This window comes from Manacus vitellinus, unplaced genomic scaffold, assembly GCF_001715985.3.
Source record: "Manacus vitellinus isolate BGI_N305 unplaced genomic scaffold, ASM171598v3 scaffold_3_pilon, whole genome shotgun sequence".
Taxonomy (NCBI): domain Eukaryota; kingdom Metazoa; phylum Chordata; class Aves; order Passeriformes; family Pipridae; genus Manacus; species Manacus vitellinus.
The window spans coordinates 37,448,148-37,468,366 of NW_021940535.1; the positions used below are offsets into that span (position 1 = coordinate 37,448,148).

Genomic DNA, 20,219 nt, shown 5'->3' on the forward strand with positions numbered 1-20,219 from the left:
ACTTTATGGAGTTCTAGTCCTTCTGTAGCAGAAGAAATTTTATCATTTGCTGATTTCATACTGCAAGGATACTAATTTTCTATAAGTATTTTCCACCTGCAGAACTATCAAGTTCTTTACCAGAATAATAAATTTGACTGTGTATTTAACAACTTAAGATTTAAAAAAAGAGATAGAGCTATGTCCCCTATGTTTGAACAGCACATAAACACACCTATCACTGGGATGCCCAGAATTTAACAGATAACACACAGCTAACTCTCATAAAGTACATAATTTTATGTTTCTAAAGGCCTCCAATACTACTCCTGTACTGGCTATACATTTTCCTAGTTTTTGGTGCCATGATGTGGAGTTTGAAGTCTGATGAATTACTTGCACGTGGTCAGATACTTTGACCTTCCTTGTTACTTCTTCCATGCTGTTACTACATTAATTTTATCAGTGGCAGAATTAATAGTATCTGGCTAATGATTCCTTGCTTTAAGATGTATCAGCTGTCAGATAAGAAACCAGCTAGCCTTTTTGGATCAAGTAATCACGTACTAAAACAGCAGTGCTTTTTTCTGTAACAAGTATCAGAGGTCCTGTATTTTAAAGTTTGAAGAAAAATATATACTGATTTTACATGTTAGTTGGTGTAAACAAAAAGAATTCAGAGAATTTTTCACAGAAAGAAAAAACTGCTTCATACAGAAAGAAATAAACCAAAAACAAGTTCTGAACTTTTCCAAAGAAAGTATGACACATCAAGTTGTAGCTCCCTTTCTCTTCAAGGCTTCTAAGCTTTAAGTATGAACAAGAATTCACAAAAAATATAGTCCAAAAAGACAGTGATGTCTTGAAAATCAAATGGATAGGCTGCCTGATATCTCATGCATTGATAAGCAAGAAATATGAACCACACACAGAGGTAGACAGCAAACATTATTTTGGCAAATTAGTAAGATACTGCACTGAGATCTCTTTTTTCAACACTGTGCACTTACCTACAAAACCAAACCAAAGCCTTTAGAACATCAAAATTTGTTTTAAACATGACAAAGAAAAATTCACTTGCACATACAGCAACACAGTCAGACAGAACACAAAGAACTCAGAAGTCCAAAAAAATTTTTACTAAGGTTTTGACAGTGTTGAAAAAATGGAGCAAACCATGTTCAATATCAATGCAAATACGGGGCAAACACACATATATTCAAAAAAGTACACATTTCTGTACTCATAATAAAGTCAATGAGATTATATGAATGAGTTAGAGACAGATATACACCTCTGCTGTACTGGGACCTACAAGCTAGTTTATTTTTTGAGCAAATTGACTAAAGACATGCTCAGGGTTGAATGTATCCTCAGCCACAAAAAACTTCTCACAAGCTGCAGATTTCTTTTTCTCTGAGTATCTATCCTTCCCAAAACTTCTAATTCCCCCCAAATACAAAAGGGTTAGAAACAAGGCTCCAGTATTTGAGAGCTAATCTGCCTTCCAACAAATATACAATGAAATCTGGATTGCGCTCACACACTGCATGTTAGTGGAATATTTTCCATAAAATCTGAAGCAAGTTTTGCGGGGAGAGGTATCGTACAAGCCTAGTTGAAACAACTGGGAAAAGCACATGAGCTTGCAAGTTCAAAATTCTTTCGGCAGGCCTGCCAAAACAATCAGTGAAATGGATGATACACAGTTTGCCATAATTAGGCTTCGGAGGTAACAATTAAGTGATCAGAACATTCACACCCACACCGACCAAAAAAGCATGCACTGCATGAATTAATTTTCTCTGAACCTGCCTGTCAGCAAATCATTACTGAACAGACATGTCAACACTGCATTTTGGCAGAGATTAATACTAAACACAATTATCCAAGATATTTGTCAATTATTTGGAAGTAAAAGGAAAATCACCTTCAGTATAGTGCTAGATTCCATCAGTTTGGTCAAAATGGTTTACAGGGATGAGGAAAGTACAGGAAGAAGTAGGAACATGGACCAACTGGTAGTCTGGGACCAATCAAAAGCATTTTTGAAAAATACAGTTAAGGACCTTATGCCATATCTGCACTTACAAGGGACTGTGTGCAAGGAACCTTTGATGTAAGGGCTCACAGTTATGGTGGACAAGCAACCTGAAATGAGCTATCAGAGCAATAGGAACTTAGGTAATCTGTGATTCTGTAAACAGAACAATAATCACAGAAGAAACACAATTTTATGATATGAAGATGACAAACTTTAGAAGACTATATACAAACCCAGGCCCCACTACATTGGAAAACTAAGTAAGTTCAGAAGATCCACAAAAATTAAGCGCTAAAGAAATGCTTTATATTAAGAACACCTGCAGATAAATAAAACTTTTTTTAGGCACAGACAAATGCTAATTATGAACTACTGAAAGCTAGAGCTGGAGAAATCTATACTGAAATTAAGATATAACTATATAATAGTAAAATTAATTGTCTCAACAAACTAAGAAGAAGAAAAGGCATTTCGAGGCCTTCTGATCAATATAATTTCTTGTATAACAAGATGCACAAAGCTAAAGTGCATCACTGGTACAAGTCAAAGAAGACAAGTCAGGATAACCAGTATTTTTCACTGACTTTTGCCAATATGGGTCTAAAATAAACACATTACACTGAACGATCTAATGATGTCTCCTATCCTAGTTTTCATGAAACAATATAAAAAGCTACCCAAGCAGTGTGCTGTATTCTGAGCTGTCTGGAAAGGGAGAACAACCAAGCCTAACCAAACATGATCAAATGTATAAAAGGTTTCCCTACAGCTCTGGATGTTTTGTGGCAGGCACTTGGGTAGGAGTGCTTTGCTATAAGGCCCTGTGAAGAGACACATCATAACCACATCATACTGCATCACACCACATCATAAATGCCCAACACAGCCCTAGTCATACAGGACTTGTAACTTCGTACTTCAGTTAAAGTTTGAATGATGGGAGTGATAAGGAAAAAGCCCCAAAAAACTACAAACTATTCAACCTGGTTTATAACTAGAAACAAAACAGTTACTTGCCATAGATTATTCCAGATGCCATCACAACAAGAAATCTGGATTTACAATGCAAATACATTTGGTAACTGGGATGCCAGTGAAGAGTTCACCTGCAATATCTACCAGGTGCCATATCTTTAAAAGGGCATATTGTAAAAATAAATGTAAGTCTTCATATTGAAGGACAGGGAAAAGAAACTAAGAAGAATGGAAAGTAAGAGAACTACCAAGGCTAAGTATAGAGAAAGAAAAATAGATGCGTTTCCCCAAAATGGATGTGGTTGAAAGAAGTATCCATGCAAAAAGAGCTTGAGAGCTGCAAGAATTTGTCCTGATAACTACTCAAACCTTGCAATTTAAATTTAAAAACTGTCAGAGTCATCTGTCCTGACACTGTATCTTTAAGTCATCTTCGTTTAATGACTATTTGGTTCAGCTCTATTTCACATCCTGTGACTACGAAGGACATATTGTTAAAGAATCATTCCCTGATGAAGGGATCACATACATGTGACACTACGGAAGAGGAAGAAGTTGAAAGAAAGTTTTTTAATTAAAGCACTTTCATTCAAAAATAAATTTTGTGTTCTGGTATCTAAATGTGAAAAATGCATCAGAAAATGTAAGGCAAAACATCTCTATTTTTGTCTCTAAAACACAGTTATCTGTAATTCCACACAAAACCATATTTCCTAGAGACATAAGGTTATAATGTAAGCTGCTGTATTTCTGTAAGGTAAAGTTGCTATATTTTATTAAGGTAGTAATGACCATTTTGAATGGATTGAGAAGTGATAAGAAGCACTGCAAAAGTGCCACAAAACTAAATCAAAACTGTGTATAATATTGACTTACCAAGAAATTATTTTTTCACACTCCTTAACAAATACAGCACTTTAGTGACATCTTAATTCCATCCTCTTGTTCCTATTTTGCAAATTATATTTTCCTCCTCCAGTACCATTCTCTGTTTTTAGTTCAAGTTGCCTACAGAATACTGCACACTTTGAGCAGGAAAGCAGGTAGACATGGGGGTAAACCAGCAATTAGGCCATGAAAAAACAAGCACTGTAAAACAGCTATTGCTAATCAGCATGAGATACGTTTACTCAATTAGATAGATGGAACTGTTATTGTGAACTCACATCCAAGGGATGGTCTCTAAAATTAAGAAGAACAGGGGCAAACAAAATGCACATTTGGTGATTTACAACCTTTCTATGCTAATTGGGAAGTGACAATGCAGAGCAACATAATGAAATAAGCGAATTTAGCAGATGCTTTGCACATAAGCTTCAGGAAAAAATGATATAATTTTTTTTGCCTACAGTAACATGGATGCATGTCTTGTTCCTCTCTTGGGAGTCTTATTTATTTTTTAAAAAGGTAACTGACAGCTCATTCTGTTGCCCAGCTATCGCACTGCTACGGTTGACTAAATAATTCTGTACCAAATTTCAAACTCTGCTAGTTACAGGTGGTGACTCTCAGTCCTTCTTGAGTTCCCTGCCAGCAAGCCTACTAAGGCAGGGCAGGATGCCAGCCAGTGACACGGGTGAGGACTGGACCCCCCTCTCACAAGTGACACCAGGTCACCCAGCAGACAGGGGGGTTATGCCGTGTTGCACCCAGCAGTGTGACAGGGGACAGGGTGGTGCTTCTCTCAGAGGTCAGGGGTGACCTGGAGGGGGAAATGTGCCAACCTCGCACCTCTCACGTGTGGGCACTGCTACTGAGGCAACAACAACAAAAAAATGACCTTTCAGTGACGCAGGAATCTGCACACTACAATTTAATGACTTTATATTTTCATTTGCACTTCTGCTTTCAAAAAGTAGTCCTTTTAAAACATTAGTTCACAGATTTCAATGAGGAATGCATGCCAGCTCTTATGAACAATGGCAATACACTGCTATCTGACAATTTAACAAGTTTTTAATAACCCAAGTCAAGACCCTTTTCAAGGGCCTATTTTGTGGTAGGTATCTCAAACATAATGGCAGGCCTCCCTAACAAGCATTAAATGCATTATTTTCCTAGATTTGGCCTGGGTCCACGATGCTCACTGAGGTGCTGAATGTTATCCATTTTCCCAAAATGGATTTGGCTACAGAGAAGTTGGGAATTACCACTGAAACTGGATCTCTTTGCTGATTTTACAAAATTAAGCTATTTTGTAAATATAAATTATGCAGCTGTATTTTAAGTGCCTAACGGCTTACGCATACTCCAAGCTAGTAAATTATCACAGGGCACTCAATGCACTTGTCAGAATAAAGGAACTTAAAAGCATGCACTTAAGTATAGTAAATAAAGCAAGCATGCACATACAAACGCAGACAAAAAACTTTTTAAATTGTCTTCGGAAGAGGGTAGGTTTTTTGTAGGGTAGTTCATTGTCAAAAGCAATGAACTGAAAAAAGAAAAGGAAAAGTCACCTATAATTATTCTGAATACTTTATTAAGGGAAATCTTAATTGCTTTCTCTGGTCTTTTATAAGACTGTAAAGACTTTAAAGCACTTATTCCAACAATAGCATGAATCCACCTCTGAAGTCTGTATTCATGCATTTGGAAATTCACATTACGTTCACTTTCTATCACAAAAATCAACTCAATATGCACAAAAGAATCATTACACACGTTATTTTAAAAAATATTTACAGACAAAGAGAATACAAGAATGCTCAAAACTCAAGATGTCACTTTGGAAAATGTTTACTTCAAGATCTAGAATTTTGAGATCTCCTGCTCCTGTAAAGTAACATTTCTAGCAAGGTATGTTCTTTTTGCTATGATACATCATCTGAGTTTTATGCTTCTATTGGAAAAAAGCAGCAGCCTACTGCAAAATTAGCCACAAAATTAAAAGCTTATTTAAATTTAACAGCAGGACAGAAATACATAAAGCATGTATTTTAGGAGATTATAAAAATGTTTGTTCATATACATCCAGTGCAGAAGGCATTCATATTACATCTTTGTTTATTAAGACAGTGGTAAAAACTCACTCTGAAGTGTTTCAAGTTCAGCCTTAGCCAGGGCATCTTCTTTCGCCTTCATTTTTGTTTCTTTATATTCTACATATAATTGTCTGGCATCCTTTAAGAAAACGTTGCAATGGCATTAGCATCCTTATACAAACAAGTTATTGCAATGGCTCTGTTTTAAGTTCTCAATTAACCTCGAAAAAAATTTTAAGATATATTTGTTTCCTTGAGTTACATCAATTTTCTGTCTAGAAAGTATTTGCTCAGAATGTAGAATTTGTGTAATAAAGGTTCAAATGTAATAGCATTGATATTATAGACTATGATGCTCATTGACAACCTGAAAAGCAAAATGATTAGAGAAACTACCTACAGCTTTGGAAGAGGCCATGTACCCCTGCCTTTGTTGACATCAGCAATCTGGAAGTTCAACAGAGAAAGAAAAGTTTTTAATTAAAGTAGTGTGTGCAGGGACAAACAAAGGCAACTGCTAGGCAGCAGTCACCTTAGTGTGAACTCATTAAGGTAACACTAACTGCATGGTCCAGCTTGTTCCCCTTTCTTTTTTAAATCAACTTCTACATTGCTATTAAAGTGTTGAAAATAATATATATGGGTTTTTTCTCCAAGGATTAGATTCTAGTTTGAAATCTATATACCAAATATATACATAAAAGTAGAAATCTTGCCACAAATACCACAATAAGGTACACGTTTCCAAAATCTGATGAATTAATAATTATAGATTTGCATTGAAAGCTTTCCAAATTGAACAACCAGATTGTTGAAGTAAGAAGTATGGAGAGTTTTGTTACTCTCACTTACCAGCTTAAGAGATTTCTATACTCATTCAAAACCAAGGAATTTATAACAGAAATGCTGAAATACACAAGTTGTTATTTATGTTTTCCAAGCATGCAGAATATCTATTGTATTACACAAAAATTACAGAATTAGATAAACCCAATTTTAGTTCTTTATAGCCAAAAATAATGTTATTACACTAGCAGTACCATTTTATATATAAAAAGGGTGATTTAAACTTTAATGTAGAATGTATTGTAAAACAGTAGTAAATGTTTTTTTGTAATTTCAACTATAATTCCATAGATTTGAACACAACCTGGTATCATTAACATGAAATAAGACATCTTAACAAATCTTGAAAAAAAAACCCAACTGAGGTAAGCAGTCATTATTGCTGCCTCTAATGGTAGAAATCATTCAAAACCATTTCTTCCTGCAAAGATACTGTGACACAACAGTTGTTCCTCATGTTATGCTGGCATCTACCCCTGCAAAGATACTTGAGGGAGGTGGGAAAACACAGGACAGGAACCACGTTCTGAGCAGAACTTTGTAATGTTTTGGAGACATCTCATCAATACAAGTCAGCAGGCTTGAAGAACAACTCTAACAAATTGCCACAAAAGAACAGTAAGGTTCCACCTCCTTCCAAAATACCTCTTCTTACTCTCTATTTGTCTTTTCATTGGAAATGGGAAGTTATGTTTCTTTGCCAGGTGTAGGTAGAAATCACTGGACACAGAAGTAATTTTAAAGAGTTTACGTAACTTTTTGCTGCTGGAACATAACAGAAGAGAGCATCTCACATGCTTATAAGTTTTGGGTTTGGGGATGGGGAAGAGGGGGTTTTGGTGGTTTTAGTAGAACTGTGGTCAAAAAAAATGTGTAGGTACAGGAGGACTAGTATTAACATTTGAGGAAATGTATTCAGTTTCTATGGTAGAACATTAAATTAGAAAATTAGGATCAACATTGATTCTCTTTTTAATATATATTTTATATATAATTATATTTATATTTTATATTTATTCTTGGTTCTCTTTTATATATATATATATATATATATATATATACCTGAAATATGAATTCCCTACCACATATGGAAACTTTACTTATACTCTCCAGATCTGGACTATTTGCTTCATTAAGAAACAGGAACAGCCATAAATGCAATGGTTTACTTCTGCTGTAAGTTTGAGACATTTGGGTTGCGTGGCGTACACAAGACTGAGACATACTGATATCCAAAAAACGCTTTTGTTTAAGGCTAGGATTTCAAAATGGCTACAATTAACTGGCATTTAAATTTAACCCATTTGACACTGAAAGCCAATATTTGATGCTAAATTCTGGTGTAAAATCCATTATTGCTTGTGGGATCTCCAGACAGCAGGCACTAGGGGGTAACTGTCAATCTCTCCAGCACGTCAATCACAGAACAATTGGAAATGTGGCTCAGATGAAAATGAGACACAATAGCTGAACAACAAAGAAAACTAGTCAGAAGCACATAAATGAAATTTGGTAGTATTGTTGCTTTATAGATATAAAATGGATTATCACTACAAATGGAGTAATATGCAGGTAATAAAGGCAACATCAGTCTTTTATCTTATTGATAAGTTTATTATGGCTGGTACCATAATAGCAAAAAAAAAAAGGGAGACTGCACATTTTGAAGCACAGACAAATGTATACATATAAAGAAAAGCAAGGGAAAAAAATCAACTAAAAGCTTTATTCAAAATGGATTTTGAAGATTTGAAAATCAAATCCTTCCCAGAAAAGCATAAGAAATGGCTCTACAGGTTGTAAAAAGAAATTAAAAGGCATACCTGAGTAAAGATTTTAGCCACAGACACAAATTTTATGGGTATTAGACCTTACAGGTCAAAATGAAAAAACACTAGAAAACCATTTAAAATAGGAAGTTCTTTGAAGAAAACTTCTGCCTTAACATAAATAAGCCCATTTCAATTTACTCCTCATTAGCTTTCCATCAGTCTAAACAGGAATATTCATTTTCAAGCATATTCAGTTTTGGTAGCACAAGTATTTAAAAATAGATTTATGTTCAGATTTTTTACTTTTCCAACATGATAAATTTAAGCAGTTGTTTTGTCTCGATGCAAACATTTTAGGGCCCTAAAGACACTGGCAACATTGATACAGTCTCTTCCAATCTAATGCTCCTCCCCCAAGAATCGGTAATGATTTTACAGCTCAAAATATGTGCAACATCAAAAATTTATACCTGACATATACTTCACCTTCTAGAGGTAATAAACATAAGAAAAGCAACATTTTTGTACCTCTGGGGATGGAAAGATACAGAGAAAAGAGACACACAGGTACAAAGTTTGGAACGCTTCTAACTAAAAGCTCCACCTTACCTAATCAGAAATATTTTGTTCTCATTTGCAGGAGTTTAAGAAGTTTTCAGAAAGAGCATCCATACAAATACATTACTTCTCATCAGCAAAGGAGTAACATGTAATTAGTTAAGCAAAAATAATAAAAAAGAGGGCTGATATATGCTAGTTTATTATACTACAATTTCAAATATAGACTTTCCAAAAAGGAACAGAATGAAGAAAGAATGTATTGGAAATGCCAAGTTCTGCTGTTAGTATTTCTAAATTATATTTAAACTGTCATATATAAGAAGTTCCTGTGTTTACCCTCATATTTAATAAAAATCTCCAAAAAGTGTTGTGGAATAAAAATGAAAACACATATTTTCAATATTTTAATCACAAATAAGAACTAGGAATACTGAAAAATCCTTGAAAATATAGTTTCTCTCTTTATATCAGTATCATGTCATGTTAATAAATTTGAGACTGCCAAGACAAAACTGAGTTTGCGTTATGCAGAAATACAGAAATATGTGATACTGGACTTTCAAGGGGTTTTTTTCCTTTGTTTGGGACTTTGGGGTTTTGGTTGGGATTTTATGTGGGGTTTTTTGTTTGTTGCTTTTAAATCAGCAGATACAGCATTTATTCAAACTGTGCTAATTCTAGAACCGAAAACTTCAGTTCTGAGTAAGACTCAGTCATTTTGGCCTCTCCTTGACTTTTGGAGAGGGTGATGAGGTTTTCTTTGTTTGCTTTGTGGCTTTTTGATTTTGGCCATTTTTTCCTCCAGTTAATCTTGCTGGTTTTCTGGTCTACCTCAGAAACACTGGAGATTAGGAGAGGGAAGGAAAACATTGGAAACAACTTGTTGTGTTTGTCACATGTAAATCTTCATTTCAGATTTTGTGACAGAATCAGTTCCACATCTTGGTTCACTGGGTAAGGGATTGATACAAACAAAATGCATCCCCTCAGAATTTACAGCTAACTGAAAACTCTCCCACAAGCATACTTAAAATAAGTATATTGAAATAATTTTCTTTGGACTAATTTTTATTAAATCAATCTATAGACTTAAAGATAAATAGTTGTATGGAGTTTCTGAACCGATTTTTTGATCTTTTTGAGTGCAGTGTTATTGTACAATTTATATTAAAAAAAGAGAGAAAGGAATTAAATTAAATTTACTGCAACAGCTGACCTTCAATTTGCTATTTCTATGCAATAAAAATGCAAGCCATTATACCGCAGCAAAAATACTCTTTGGATGGGTTTCTAAACCAGTGATTTCAACACGTTATGGTAAGAAATAATGTTTAAAAAAGAGTTGAACAAAATGATTTATATTGCTCTTTGGCATTTTTACATCTTTGCCCAAAGGCAATCTAGTAAATAAATAAGAATTACATTATTTTCTCCTGTGTAATCAGAAAATCACGCTTCGACCTTGGAATGATACCAGGTGTGGCGAGGCTCTTCAGCTGTGCACAGCCTGTGGGCAGGGGCAGCGTGGTTCCCAAGCCTCCAGTGCACCAGGTGACCAGCAGCTGGCGGTGCCACTGCAGTACCTGCTGGGAATTCCATGTGCCCAGTGGTGAGACTAAGGTAGCCAGAAGTGGGAACAGAGGCCAGTGCTGCAAGGCCTCTCTGGGACCCATTTCACACCCCATGAAGCCTCATACCAGAGCAGAGCAGTTCAATTAACTGAGAGCCAGTATTGCCTCGTACACAGGAGCTCCTGTCGGCTCTACGCTCCTCTGACATGTGTGGTAGGACATGTAGACGTACAGTAAGTGATCTGAAGAAGCTGCCATAGCAGAGCAGATAATTAAAACCAAATTTGTTTACTGTCTTACATTTACTTGAAACTTTTACTATGCACCACATTTTGTCTCCAGAGCCTCAAACAATACCCTGTTAGGCACAAATTATTTTTGCTCACTTGCATACACCCAGAATACTTGTTTTACCATCCCCTCTCCTCTGACCTGCTTCTAAGCTTCTAATTGACCTCAGGGTCAAGAGCTTCATCCCTACTTTGGTTCTCCCAACAGCTGTGAAATAGCAAGAAACAGAGCAAATGGGCAATCACTCGTGCCACACATCCTGCAACTGCTCACTCCCCACAAATTATATCAACATGGGTGCTGTACAGTGAATTGGAACACATCAAAACCTTGTAAAGCTGGGGAATAAAGATATATTTAACCTTACTGACTTGAATAAAGCCCTTTTTTAAAAAAAAAATATTTTTTAAGGCATACATTATTAAATGCAATAAAGTTTGCTTTAATCTCACACAATTTTATATAGTCAAATGTGAAGAGAAAAACAACTCACAAATACAACATTTGCTGATCTAATCAAATCTTGCTTAAAAGCTAACTTGCCAAAGGAGATGCCCTGCTGGCAAAGCCTCTTGAATTTAATGACACATTGCCAATCCGTTTAAGGCCAAAGCTGAACCATCTCTAAACAGGTGTTGAACTGTGATCATGGATAAAAAGAAAACCTGAGCAAAAAATGCCAAGAAATTAAACACCTCTGGGTCACTAGTTTGAATCTATTCCAGGCTACTAAATCAGCTACAGTAATTACCATCTGGTAGCCTACATAAAAATAAATTACTAGCCTTTTTGTTTTAATTCATTCTGTGCTACACAAAGGTCTTTATAAACACAAGTTTCAATTGTAATTGAAAGCTTTGTTGATAATCTCACTGGGTTATACCCAGTGCAACTACATATTGAGCACGAACTGCCTTCTCATTACTGGCAAGCCACCAGAAGTCCTCCCATCAGCTCACTGCAAGGGTGTGTGCACTACACCTACAGGATTAGAGACAAAAGAAGGACACTTGATTTTCTTATAAAGAACCCATTTCTGTCTGAAACAAACAGAAATGCTTTCTGTTTCATTACCCTCAGGACAAGGGCTCATAATTTAGTTGGTGTAAAAATAAAGCCATTCATTGCTAAACTTCACCACATCAATGTGAAGGAAAAGTAGTTGAAAGGAATACTAAGAAACACTCCTATCTTCTGTTTTCTGAAGGAAATATTTTGTGAAGAATAATTAACAATACTTTTTAAAAGACCACTTTTCTTAAGTTGTGTGTCTGCACACCCAAAGAAAAAACCCTAGTCAGTTGTTTTTGGAATAAACTGCAATTTATTTATGACAGTTCTTCCACAAAAGAACACATTAACACAACTGTCTGTTCCATACTGCATACGCTACTTGAACTGAAATTCTTGCACACTACATGTAGCTAGTTTATTTCTTTCTAAGAAGAAATTTTAGTTCCAATGATAGTTTTAATTGATTTTTTTGTGGGGTCTTTCCCCTTCTTCTTCTTTTATCTATTTTTATAAATAAAAAACCTTCTTCCAGGTCATTCTCATGAAAGAGTTAACTATAAATGACCTTAGAAACAATTTGCATTCTTTTCCTATCTTTTTCTTAACCACATTATAAGAATTAAACTTGGTAGTAGTCTTTGTAATTTACACTCCACCTAATGCTTGTTTCATAGCACAGATATTTGATTTATGATACATTTTACATATTCTACTCCCTTCATTTCTTCAAACAAGCTTAAAGATACTGTTTTCACCCCTAAATTAAACTGAACTAAATGCCTGGATATAAAAACCTATGTAGTCTCTCTCAAAATACAATTGTCAACAGTTTAAAAAACCCACTCATTTTCTTAGTTTCTCTCATCCTCTCGCCCATTTTTCTTCCAGTTTCTTGACATAAAATGCAGGCTACAATAAAATGCCATAGGCCATCACAAGGGCATGCAAACAAAGCATTTTTCCTCAGTGAAGGCCCACCTTAATTATTTTAAGTGCCTCCTTCTGAAATCTGACATTTTGAAGGAGGAAGGGAAGTAGGAGAAAGACACTCAATTGGACAAATGAGAGCCAGGCATGGGCAGAAGCTCAGCAACCTGAACCCACAGACAGAGCTGCTCTAAGCAAAATATTCACATTAACTAATGGAGGTAGAGAGGGATGCTAGATAAAAGAAATTCAATATGAGAACAAAAAGTTTAAATAGACCTCTGCCTGTATTTTTTGTGTTGTTGGGGTTTTATTTGTTGTTGGTGTTCTTGGTTTGGTTTTCTGTTTGTTTTGTTTTGGGGCTGTTTTAAATAAAGTCTCTTCTGAGGAAGAACTTGTGTACACAGGCAGGTGGATTTGTTTCCTTAATTTGAGGAAACAGTTTAGCTGTTTCACCAGCAGGGCTTTGAAAAACTCAATGGCAGAAGAAACATCCAATTAAAAGTATTAACTCTTCCCCTACCCTGTCCCAAACAGGGTTCATTTAAATATGGATGCATTTTTAGAAGTCCATCTACGATTGCATTAGTTGCAGGTGAATGACAGCCAATTTTGAAAACAACTTGTTGGCTCTTAAATGACTGAAGAAATCCTTAGAATTAAAGCAATAAACAACTAAAATTTGTAGTGTCCATTCTGATGTCAACCACTGCAACACCATGTTAAATAATCTGCATGTGTAACCTGGACATATAACACTACCCAGTATCTGTAGGATCCTTCTTCTTCTAGAAAAACTGCCCTAGTGATTCAACTTACATTAAAAGCATGAAATACTCAGAAATCTCAAGCCTGTGTTAGTGTTGAAGAGAAAAGCACTTATATTCAAAATAGGATTGCTGTACCAGGGTATAATCTTACAAGTACAGATAACTTTTTACTCTATGTTGGTAACTGCAATTAAGGTAGAACTTGCCTTAATAATTTGAGTTAAAAATAACTCAAAAGAAGCCCAGATTCTCTGTCCAGGACAACCTACCAGGTATCTTTTCAATTGTCATTTCAGAAAACAGCTCCAACATGAGGTCACTGCTGCTTTTACACTCTTCAGAAGAGGTAATAATTCTTTAAGTATTGTTAACTAATAAGCTACAGTAATTTATTTCAGTCACCTGAAGTCCTGAATATTCTTAATACTGAAGATTACATATGATGTATTGTATTTTAATTTACATAATTAGCAAGTCACATTAAACAACAACAAAACAAACCCTGCAGTTAAGCAGTAGTGTCATTCATATATGGGGCAATTTACTCTAGAACCTCCATCTCTTTTCTTCCTCCTTGCATCGAAGCCTTTCTGCTCTGACTTTCTCTACATCACGCTTCCTCTGCCACCAAACCCCTGTTTGGTAGTCTCCAATTTTCCAGAAGTTGGTTTTTTGGACTTGGTTTTTTCTACTACCATTAATTCAATGGATCAGGAATCCAAAGAAAGGCTAAGTTCTACAAAGCACAAAACATGGCTTTTGTTGTATTCATCTTTTTTGCCTATTCTAAGCAGACATAGGAGCTGCTTTTTGAACAGCAAATCTGAAATCTGTTATACTGATGTAACACTCTATCTTAATGTCATAAAAGCGATAAGAAGCCCATAAGAAGTCCTAATTTAAAATTATTCATGAATCTTACTATATCCTGTATTTTTTGAATATTTTACAATCAAGACAAAAGGGAAAGTACTATAATTATGAATAAACTTTTAAAAATGCAGCAACAGTTTGTTGACCTTAATTATTTTCTATCTGACTCACCCCAGTGAGGGATGAGCATCAAAGCTTAATTGGGACACAACAGTGGATTAAGCACAATTAATTTGCTTTAAAACTTGCAAAAAGAAAGGTTTCTTTAAAAAAATAGCCACATAGTTCTGATGAAATTTTTAAAAGAGGAAGAACTATTAACTTTTGCATCTCTTTGTAGGAAAAGTTAAAGGCTATAAAAATGGATGCTGAGAGACCAGACTGTATTGCACTTATAACTTTTACAAGGTTTTTGCTAACAAGGTATGAATTCTGAACTACAGGCTTATTTCCATCTTGAACATAGACAAAAAACAAACACTGATGACATTTATACTACTTGTACTTTCAAATTAATACCCAGTATTTCTGTAAACCAAGGTAAATCCACCTTGCATTCCCTGATCCATATTAGCAGAGACAAGGGTATTAAAAACAAAATCATGTATTCAAGGGAAAATAAAAGAAAGAACAGGTGATACTAAAAAAGTTATTCTGATAACTGATCTGACAATACTAACAGTGGTTGAATACCAGCTAAATTTTACAGTTCACAGTATTAGATTAAAACCCACAATTGTGAGCAAGTCTGCCACACTGACGTTCACAAATTACAACCATACCTTTGTTACTTTATCTTAGTAATTCCAGGTATCAATTTGTATCATTATTCAGTGAATTAAAGAAAGGAAACTCAATCAGAAAAACCAATTTCACTGTTACCTCAAATTTAAATGACATATTAAAATTTGCTACGAAATTGCCAATTTGAGATAAAAGTACTTCTGTCAAAATCACTTAAAAGGCATTGCTATTCCTAATTAGATGGATATATATCACTCTTCTCCCATCATTTATTCTTGTAGTTTTGCCTAACAGAAACTGCTTCCCTAGCACGTTAAGATTAATATCCAGTTGGAATATATTCATATCCCCATGAATTTGATATTAAAATTGCCTTCAAAGAGTAATTTATACACACACACACATATATGGTATGTGCTTGAGCCAAAATATTAATTAAGAACAAGTGCTAAGTGCTATACATCTGATTATGCATAATAATATCATCAAGAAAAATAAAGCAATACAATTTAAAATTATTACTATTACCTGGAATAGCTGAGGTAAAGCTTTCACAGTGAGACAAAACCATATTCCCAGCTTGCATGGAAGTAAGTCATGCCATTGTGGTTTGTCCAGTATTCTGCAGTCAAATAAAATTGTAGGTTTTTCATTATTGCCACACAATCTCCAAAGAAAGAAAAGCCAAAGAAATTTCCCATTATCATTTAAGATGATTAGCATTTGTCAACTCCCACAAAAATGTCTAACTACATAATATTAAACATACGTTTTGAATATTTAATTCAAAATATGTAACAGTTAACTTCTAATAATTACTGTATTTTGCTCTCCTTAAAGGGCTTTTCTTCAGGAAAATAAATTCATAACCCACATAATCAGTTTCAAAAAAACCCAAATCAAAAGAACACTCAAGCTTCAACCAAGTGTTCACAAGTGCTGACAACCAGATATGAAGACTGTAGCATAAACAAAACAATACATAAAAATTAATGTCATTTGCAGTTCACTGGAGCATTACTCACTGATGTCATCAGGAAAGACGACAGGCAGAATGGTCTCTGATCTCCATCCCACATTGATCCAGTTCATACCCCTGCTGTGTGAACTATTTAAACCCTTTATTTCTTTCTATGAATCAATAGAAGAAATGGTGGTATCTTTTGGAGCGTCCTGAAAGTCACTATTTCCCTATGTGTTCCTTGACAAACAATGCATTAGAAGCCTTTACCAACATGCTTGTTTTTAAGTTGATCAGATAAAAAGCATTTAATCAGACAAGCATTAAAACCCCATTAAAACTCCTTGCTTGGTATAGTAACAAACTAAGGTTCAAATTAATTGAAATTCATTAATTGTAATCAAAGGCAAAAACCTTTAAAGACGGAAAAAGTCATAAAGTCTTCTAAAATCAACTTATAGAAATATTACATTTTGATAAGCCAGATATCATTAATTCAGCCTTAATATTTCAATTATTGTTGATCTGCTGGATAAATACATGTTAATTTACAAATCAAAACCTGAAAACACATCTACACTTGCACACTTTGTATCAGCAATGGCTGTTGCTACAAACACTGTTACTCTTCTCACAAAACATTCCAAAGATGCAAAGAGAAAATGGCAGAACTAAACCAGTAACTGACAAAATGTTTAAAATGCAGAAAACAAGAGATTTCCTTCCCACCTTTCATTTTTGTCTAGAGCAGCGAGTTTGGCTTCATCTGTACTCCTGACGCCTGTTTTTTTCTTCTTCTCCCTCTTTTTTCTGCTAAGCAGTTCATCCTGATGTAGAAAGAACTATGGTTACAGGTTATCATTAGCATGTAAACCACAAATGTTACTGGGACTCTTCTGTGAAGGGTAAACAGTAGAGTAGCATTTATGCAAATGCATCTGGAGTCCTACATGATTAAGTAAAATGATCTATCTTAACAATAACTGTTGCCATGGTATCCAGTCTTTAAACACACATGAAGTCCAGTTCTGTCACTCATGTGTATCTCCATAGCAATCAAAGTTTTCTAAGAGGAGAAAGCATTCAACTTCCCTCCTTTCTCATTCATCAACTTCGATAATGCAGTGGAAAATAAAAAAAGTAAATAGATGCTAATGTATGAATATTTTTCAAGTTATGCTAAGTCTTCTTCCTAGTCTACTAAGTGCAATAGACTTTTCTATGACAAAAAATAAAATTATCAAAAAATAATGTGGTTTATACTGCTTACCAATTCCCCACTGTTAACAAAAGCCCACAACAAAAAAGCATTTAGCTAAGAAGAAAGGCAAACCAAGTATGAATTTTATACTAATAAAACCTGATTATTTTTAAACACCACTTAGGAGAACCACAGACATGACTACAGTAGCATATTATTCTGCATCAACAAATGACAGAAGAGTTTTACTTTCTCTTCTTCCTTTCAGTTAAAAACCAAAGGACTATCTCTTGCAATTTATTACCAATTCTAGGAAAACTAAGTGGGTTTTAGACTACTATTTCTGACATATTAAATATCTCATGCTGTAATTATCATCATTAAAAATATAATCCTTTTAAAATATGAAAAATGCAAATTTAAACAAGGGGAAGTGGTAAAGATCTATATAATATGCAAACTTCTGCAGGAAATTCAATACTAATAATTGAAGCAAGTTTGATTTATTACCAATACTTACCAGCTGTTTTTCCAGGTAGATTGACCAAACCACAGCATAATGACCCACTGTGAGTATAATGAACAAGAGTAATGCCAGCTCAGCATTGCTCATTTTTCTCACCCGCCTGTAGTAGAACACAGGCTGTCGCCAATCTGGTAGTCCATTGATCAGAATATCATCATACCTACAGTAGCAAACATAACAGGTTTCATGGAGAGCTAAAAATTAAATAAGCCAAACCATCCAATTATAAAACAAAGGATAATCCACAGCATGCTTGAATAATACACACACAAAAGATCATTTTGTAATTTTTTTTATTTTTTTTTAAGAGAGCAATGTCTTGTTTTGTCAGCAGCAAGGCTTGCATCTGGAAACAAACAGAGGCCAGAACCAAACGCTTGGGAAATATTCCTAGTCTTTTGTGGGGAAAAAAAAAAAGTAATTCAAATGCTCCTGCAACACTCCCCACACACACCCCCCTGCCCATCAAGCCCATCCAAGTTCATTCACTTCTGAAATAAGAGGCTTCAAAAACGTGGATGTGTTCTACCTGCCCAGTAATCAGTGGCCAGGTCTCCGTGATAGAAGTAAATAACAACCCACTAAGTATTAAATAGGTAGCAAAGAACAAATGTCTCAAACACTAGAAACCCTTTTTTCTTTTACAAATTAAATGCACAAGTGCTGGTGGGAGAGGAGAGGTATCTTTGCTTTTTTTTGGTCCTTTAGTAGCACCATATCCATTAGGTAAAAACCTGCCAGACTTAACATTCATTCAGCGTAAGATATGAACTTAAGTTAGAGCCTTGATATTGATGTTTGAAAACAAAGTTCACTACTTTTTTATTTTCTATTTGAAAAGCTGTCTCCAAAATAAATCTATTTTGAGACAGTTTAATTTTATTAACACTACTAACTGTACAGAAAACATTTTATGACAATTTGTCTGTTTTCCTTCACACAAATATTTTGAAACATCATAGTATGTCTGGGGCCTTTTATTTACAGTATAAAATAAATTTAAAAATAAACAAACCACAGACACACAAACCAGATTTTTTTTAATTAACTTTTTAGAGTAAAATTTCAAACAAAAATCTCTACAGTAAACTCAAAAACCTGTATGTTTAAGATACACAACCTGTTAATCTTAAATTGAACATGACTCATTACATATTCTAATCACACCATTTCCAGAATTAAATCTGCACTGAAAGGCCTAATTTGGTGCAACACATTGACCAAAATATTTTAATTAAAAATATTCTGAGTTAGTCGCAGGCCTAATTACAGGAATAGAAATAGGGCCTATATTGTCATGCAGGTCAGTAGAACTCAGTAGTAGGTTTTTCTCAAGTAAATTGACCAATCCAGGAATAATAGCGCAGCTGCTAAACTGCCAGTCTTGACATGTAAATCAATTTAAATGCAACAACTGCACTAGCTACTTTGATAGTTATTAAATTGATACCTTGGAGATGTACTAAAAAAAGATTCCACATGCAAATTCATTTTTTAAGCAGAAAAAGAGGCAGTGGTTTTCAATTAAAAAATACACTTTAATTTAGTGCATATCTAGAAAGCTGACTTCTGATAAAACATTTGTTCAAGTTGTCACTGTTATTTCTATGCAAAAGATTTAACACCTCAGGATTCTTCTGTGTTCTGAATGCTACCAGAAGTAAAATTCATATAACAAAATTCTGTCTTCAATGATAACTACAAGAATACGAAGAAAAATATCCATTATTGTAAAACTTGAAATAGTAACTTCTTTCCTTTCCTAGTAAGTCACAACGAATTAGCTACTGATGCCTTAACACAAACGCTGTTCAGAAAAATTGTGCAGGATGTTATTCCAAAACTAAAACTTCTACTTTACTTTCTTTTAAGAAATAAGTAGAAGTTTTAGCATTTAAAAAATAATAATGCATTTACAAAAGATTTTATTGACAGTAGAATGTTTTTAGAAACAAAACCATTTTAAAAAAAAATTAGGTTCATAACAAGGTTTCACATAAGATGTTCTTTTGAAAGCTTCAGAAAAATACATACAGAAGCAAGTAGTTTTTTTAATACTACTATAAATTTATTAAGCAGCTGCCTTTCTTATACACTAATGGTTGTTAATTGATGTACTGAAAAAGTGGCCACTGATTAAATAAGGCCCATATATGCTGATGGTAATAACATAGTAATAC

At 34.5% G+C, this 20,219-nt stretch overlaps 1 protein-coding gene across 1 annotated transcript in view; it reads right to left on the reverse strand.

Annotated features, from left to right (window-relative positions):
* Positions 1-20,219, reverse strand: part of DNAJC1 (DnaJ heat shock protein family (Hsp40) member C1) — a 111,257-nt gene that overhangs the window by 44,141 nt on the left and 46,897 nt on the right. Inside the window, exons 5-8 of the mRNA XM_029961896.1 lie at positions 18,034-18,199; positions 17,042-17,139; positions 15,880-15,973; positions 6,031-6,121 (exon numbers count right to left, since the gene is read on the reverse strand). Of these exons, the coding sequence (XP_029817756.1) occupies positions 6,031-6,121; positions 15,880-15,973; positions 17,042-17,139; positions 18,034-18,199 (449 nt within the window). The remainder of the gene's footprint in view (positions 1-6,030; positions 6,122-15,879; positions 15,974-17,041; positions 17,140-18,033; positions 18,200-20,219) is intronic.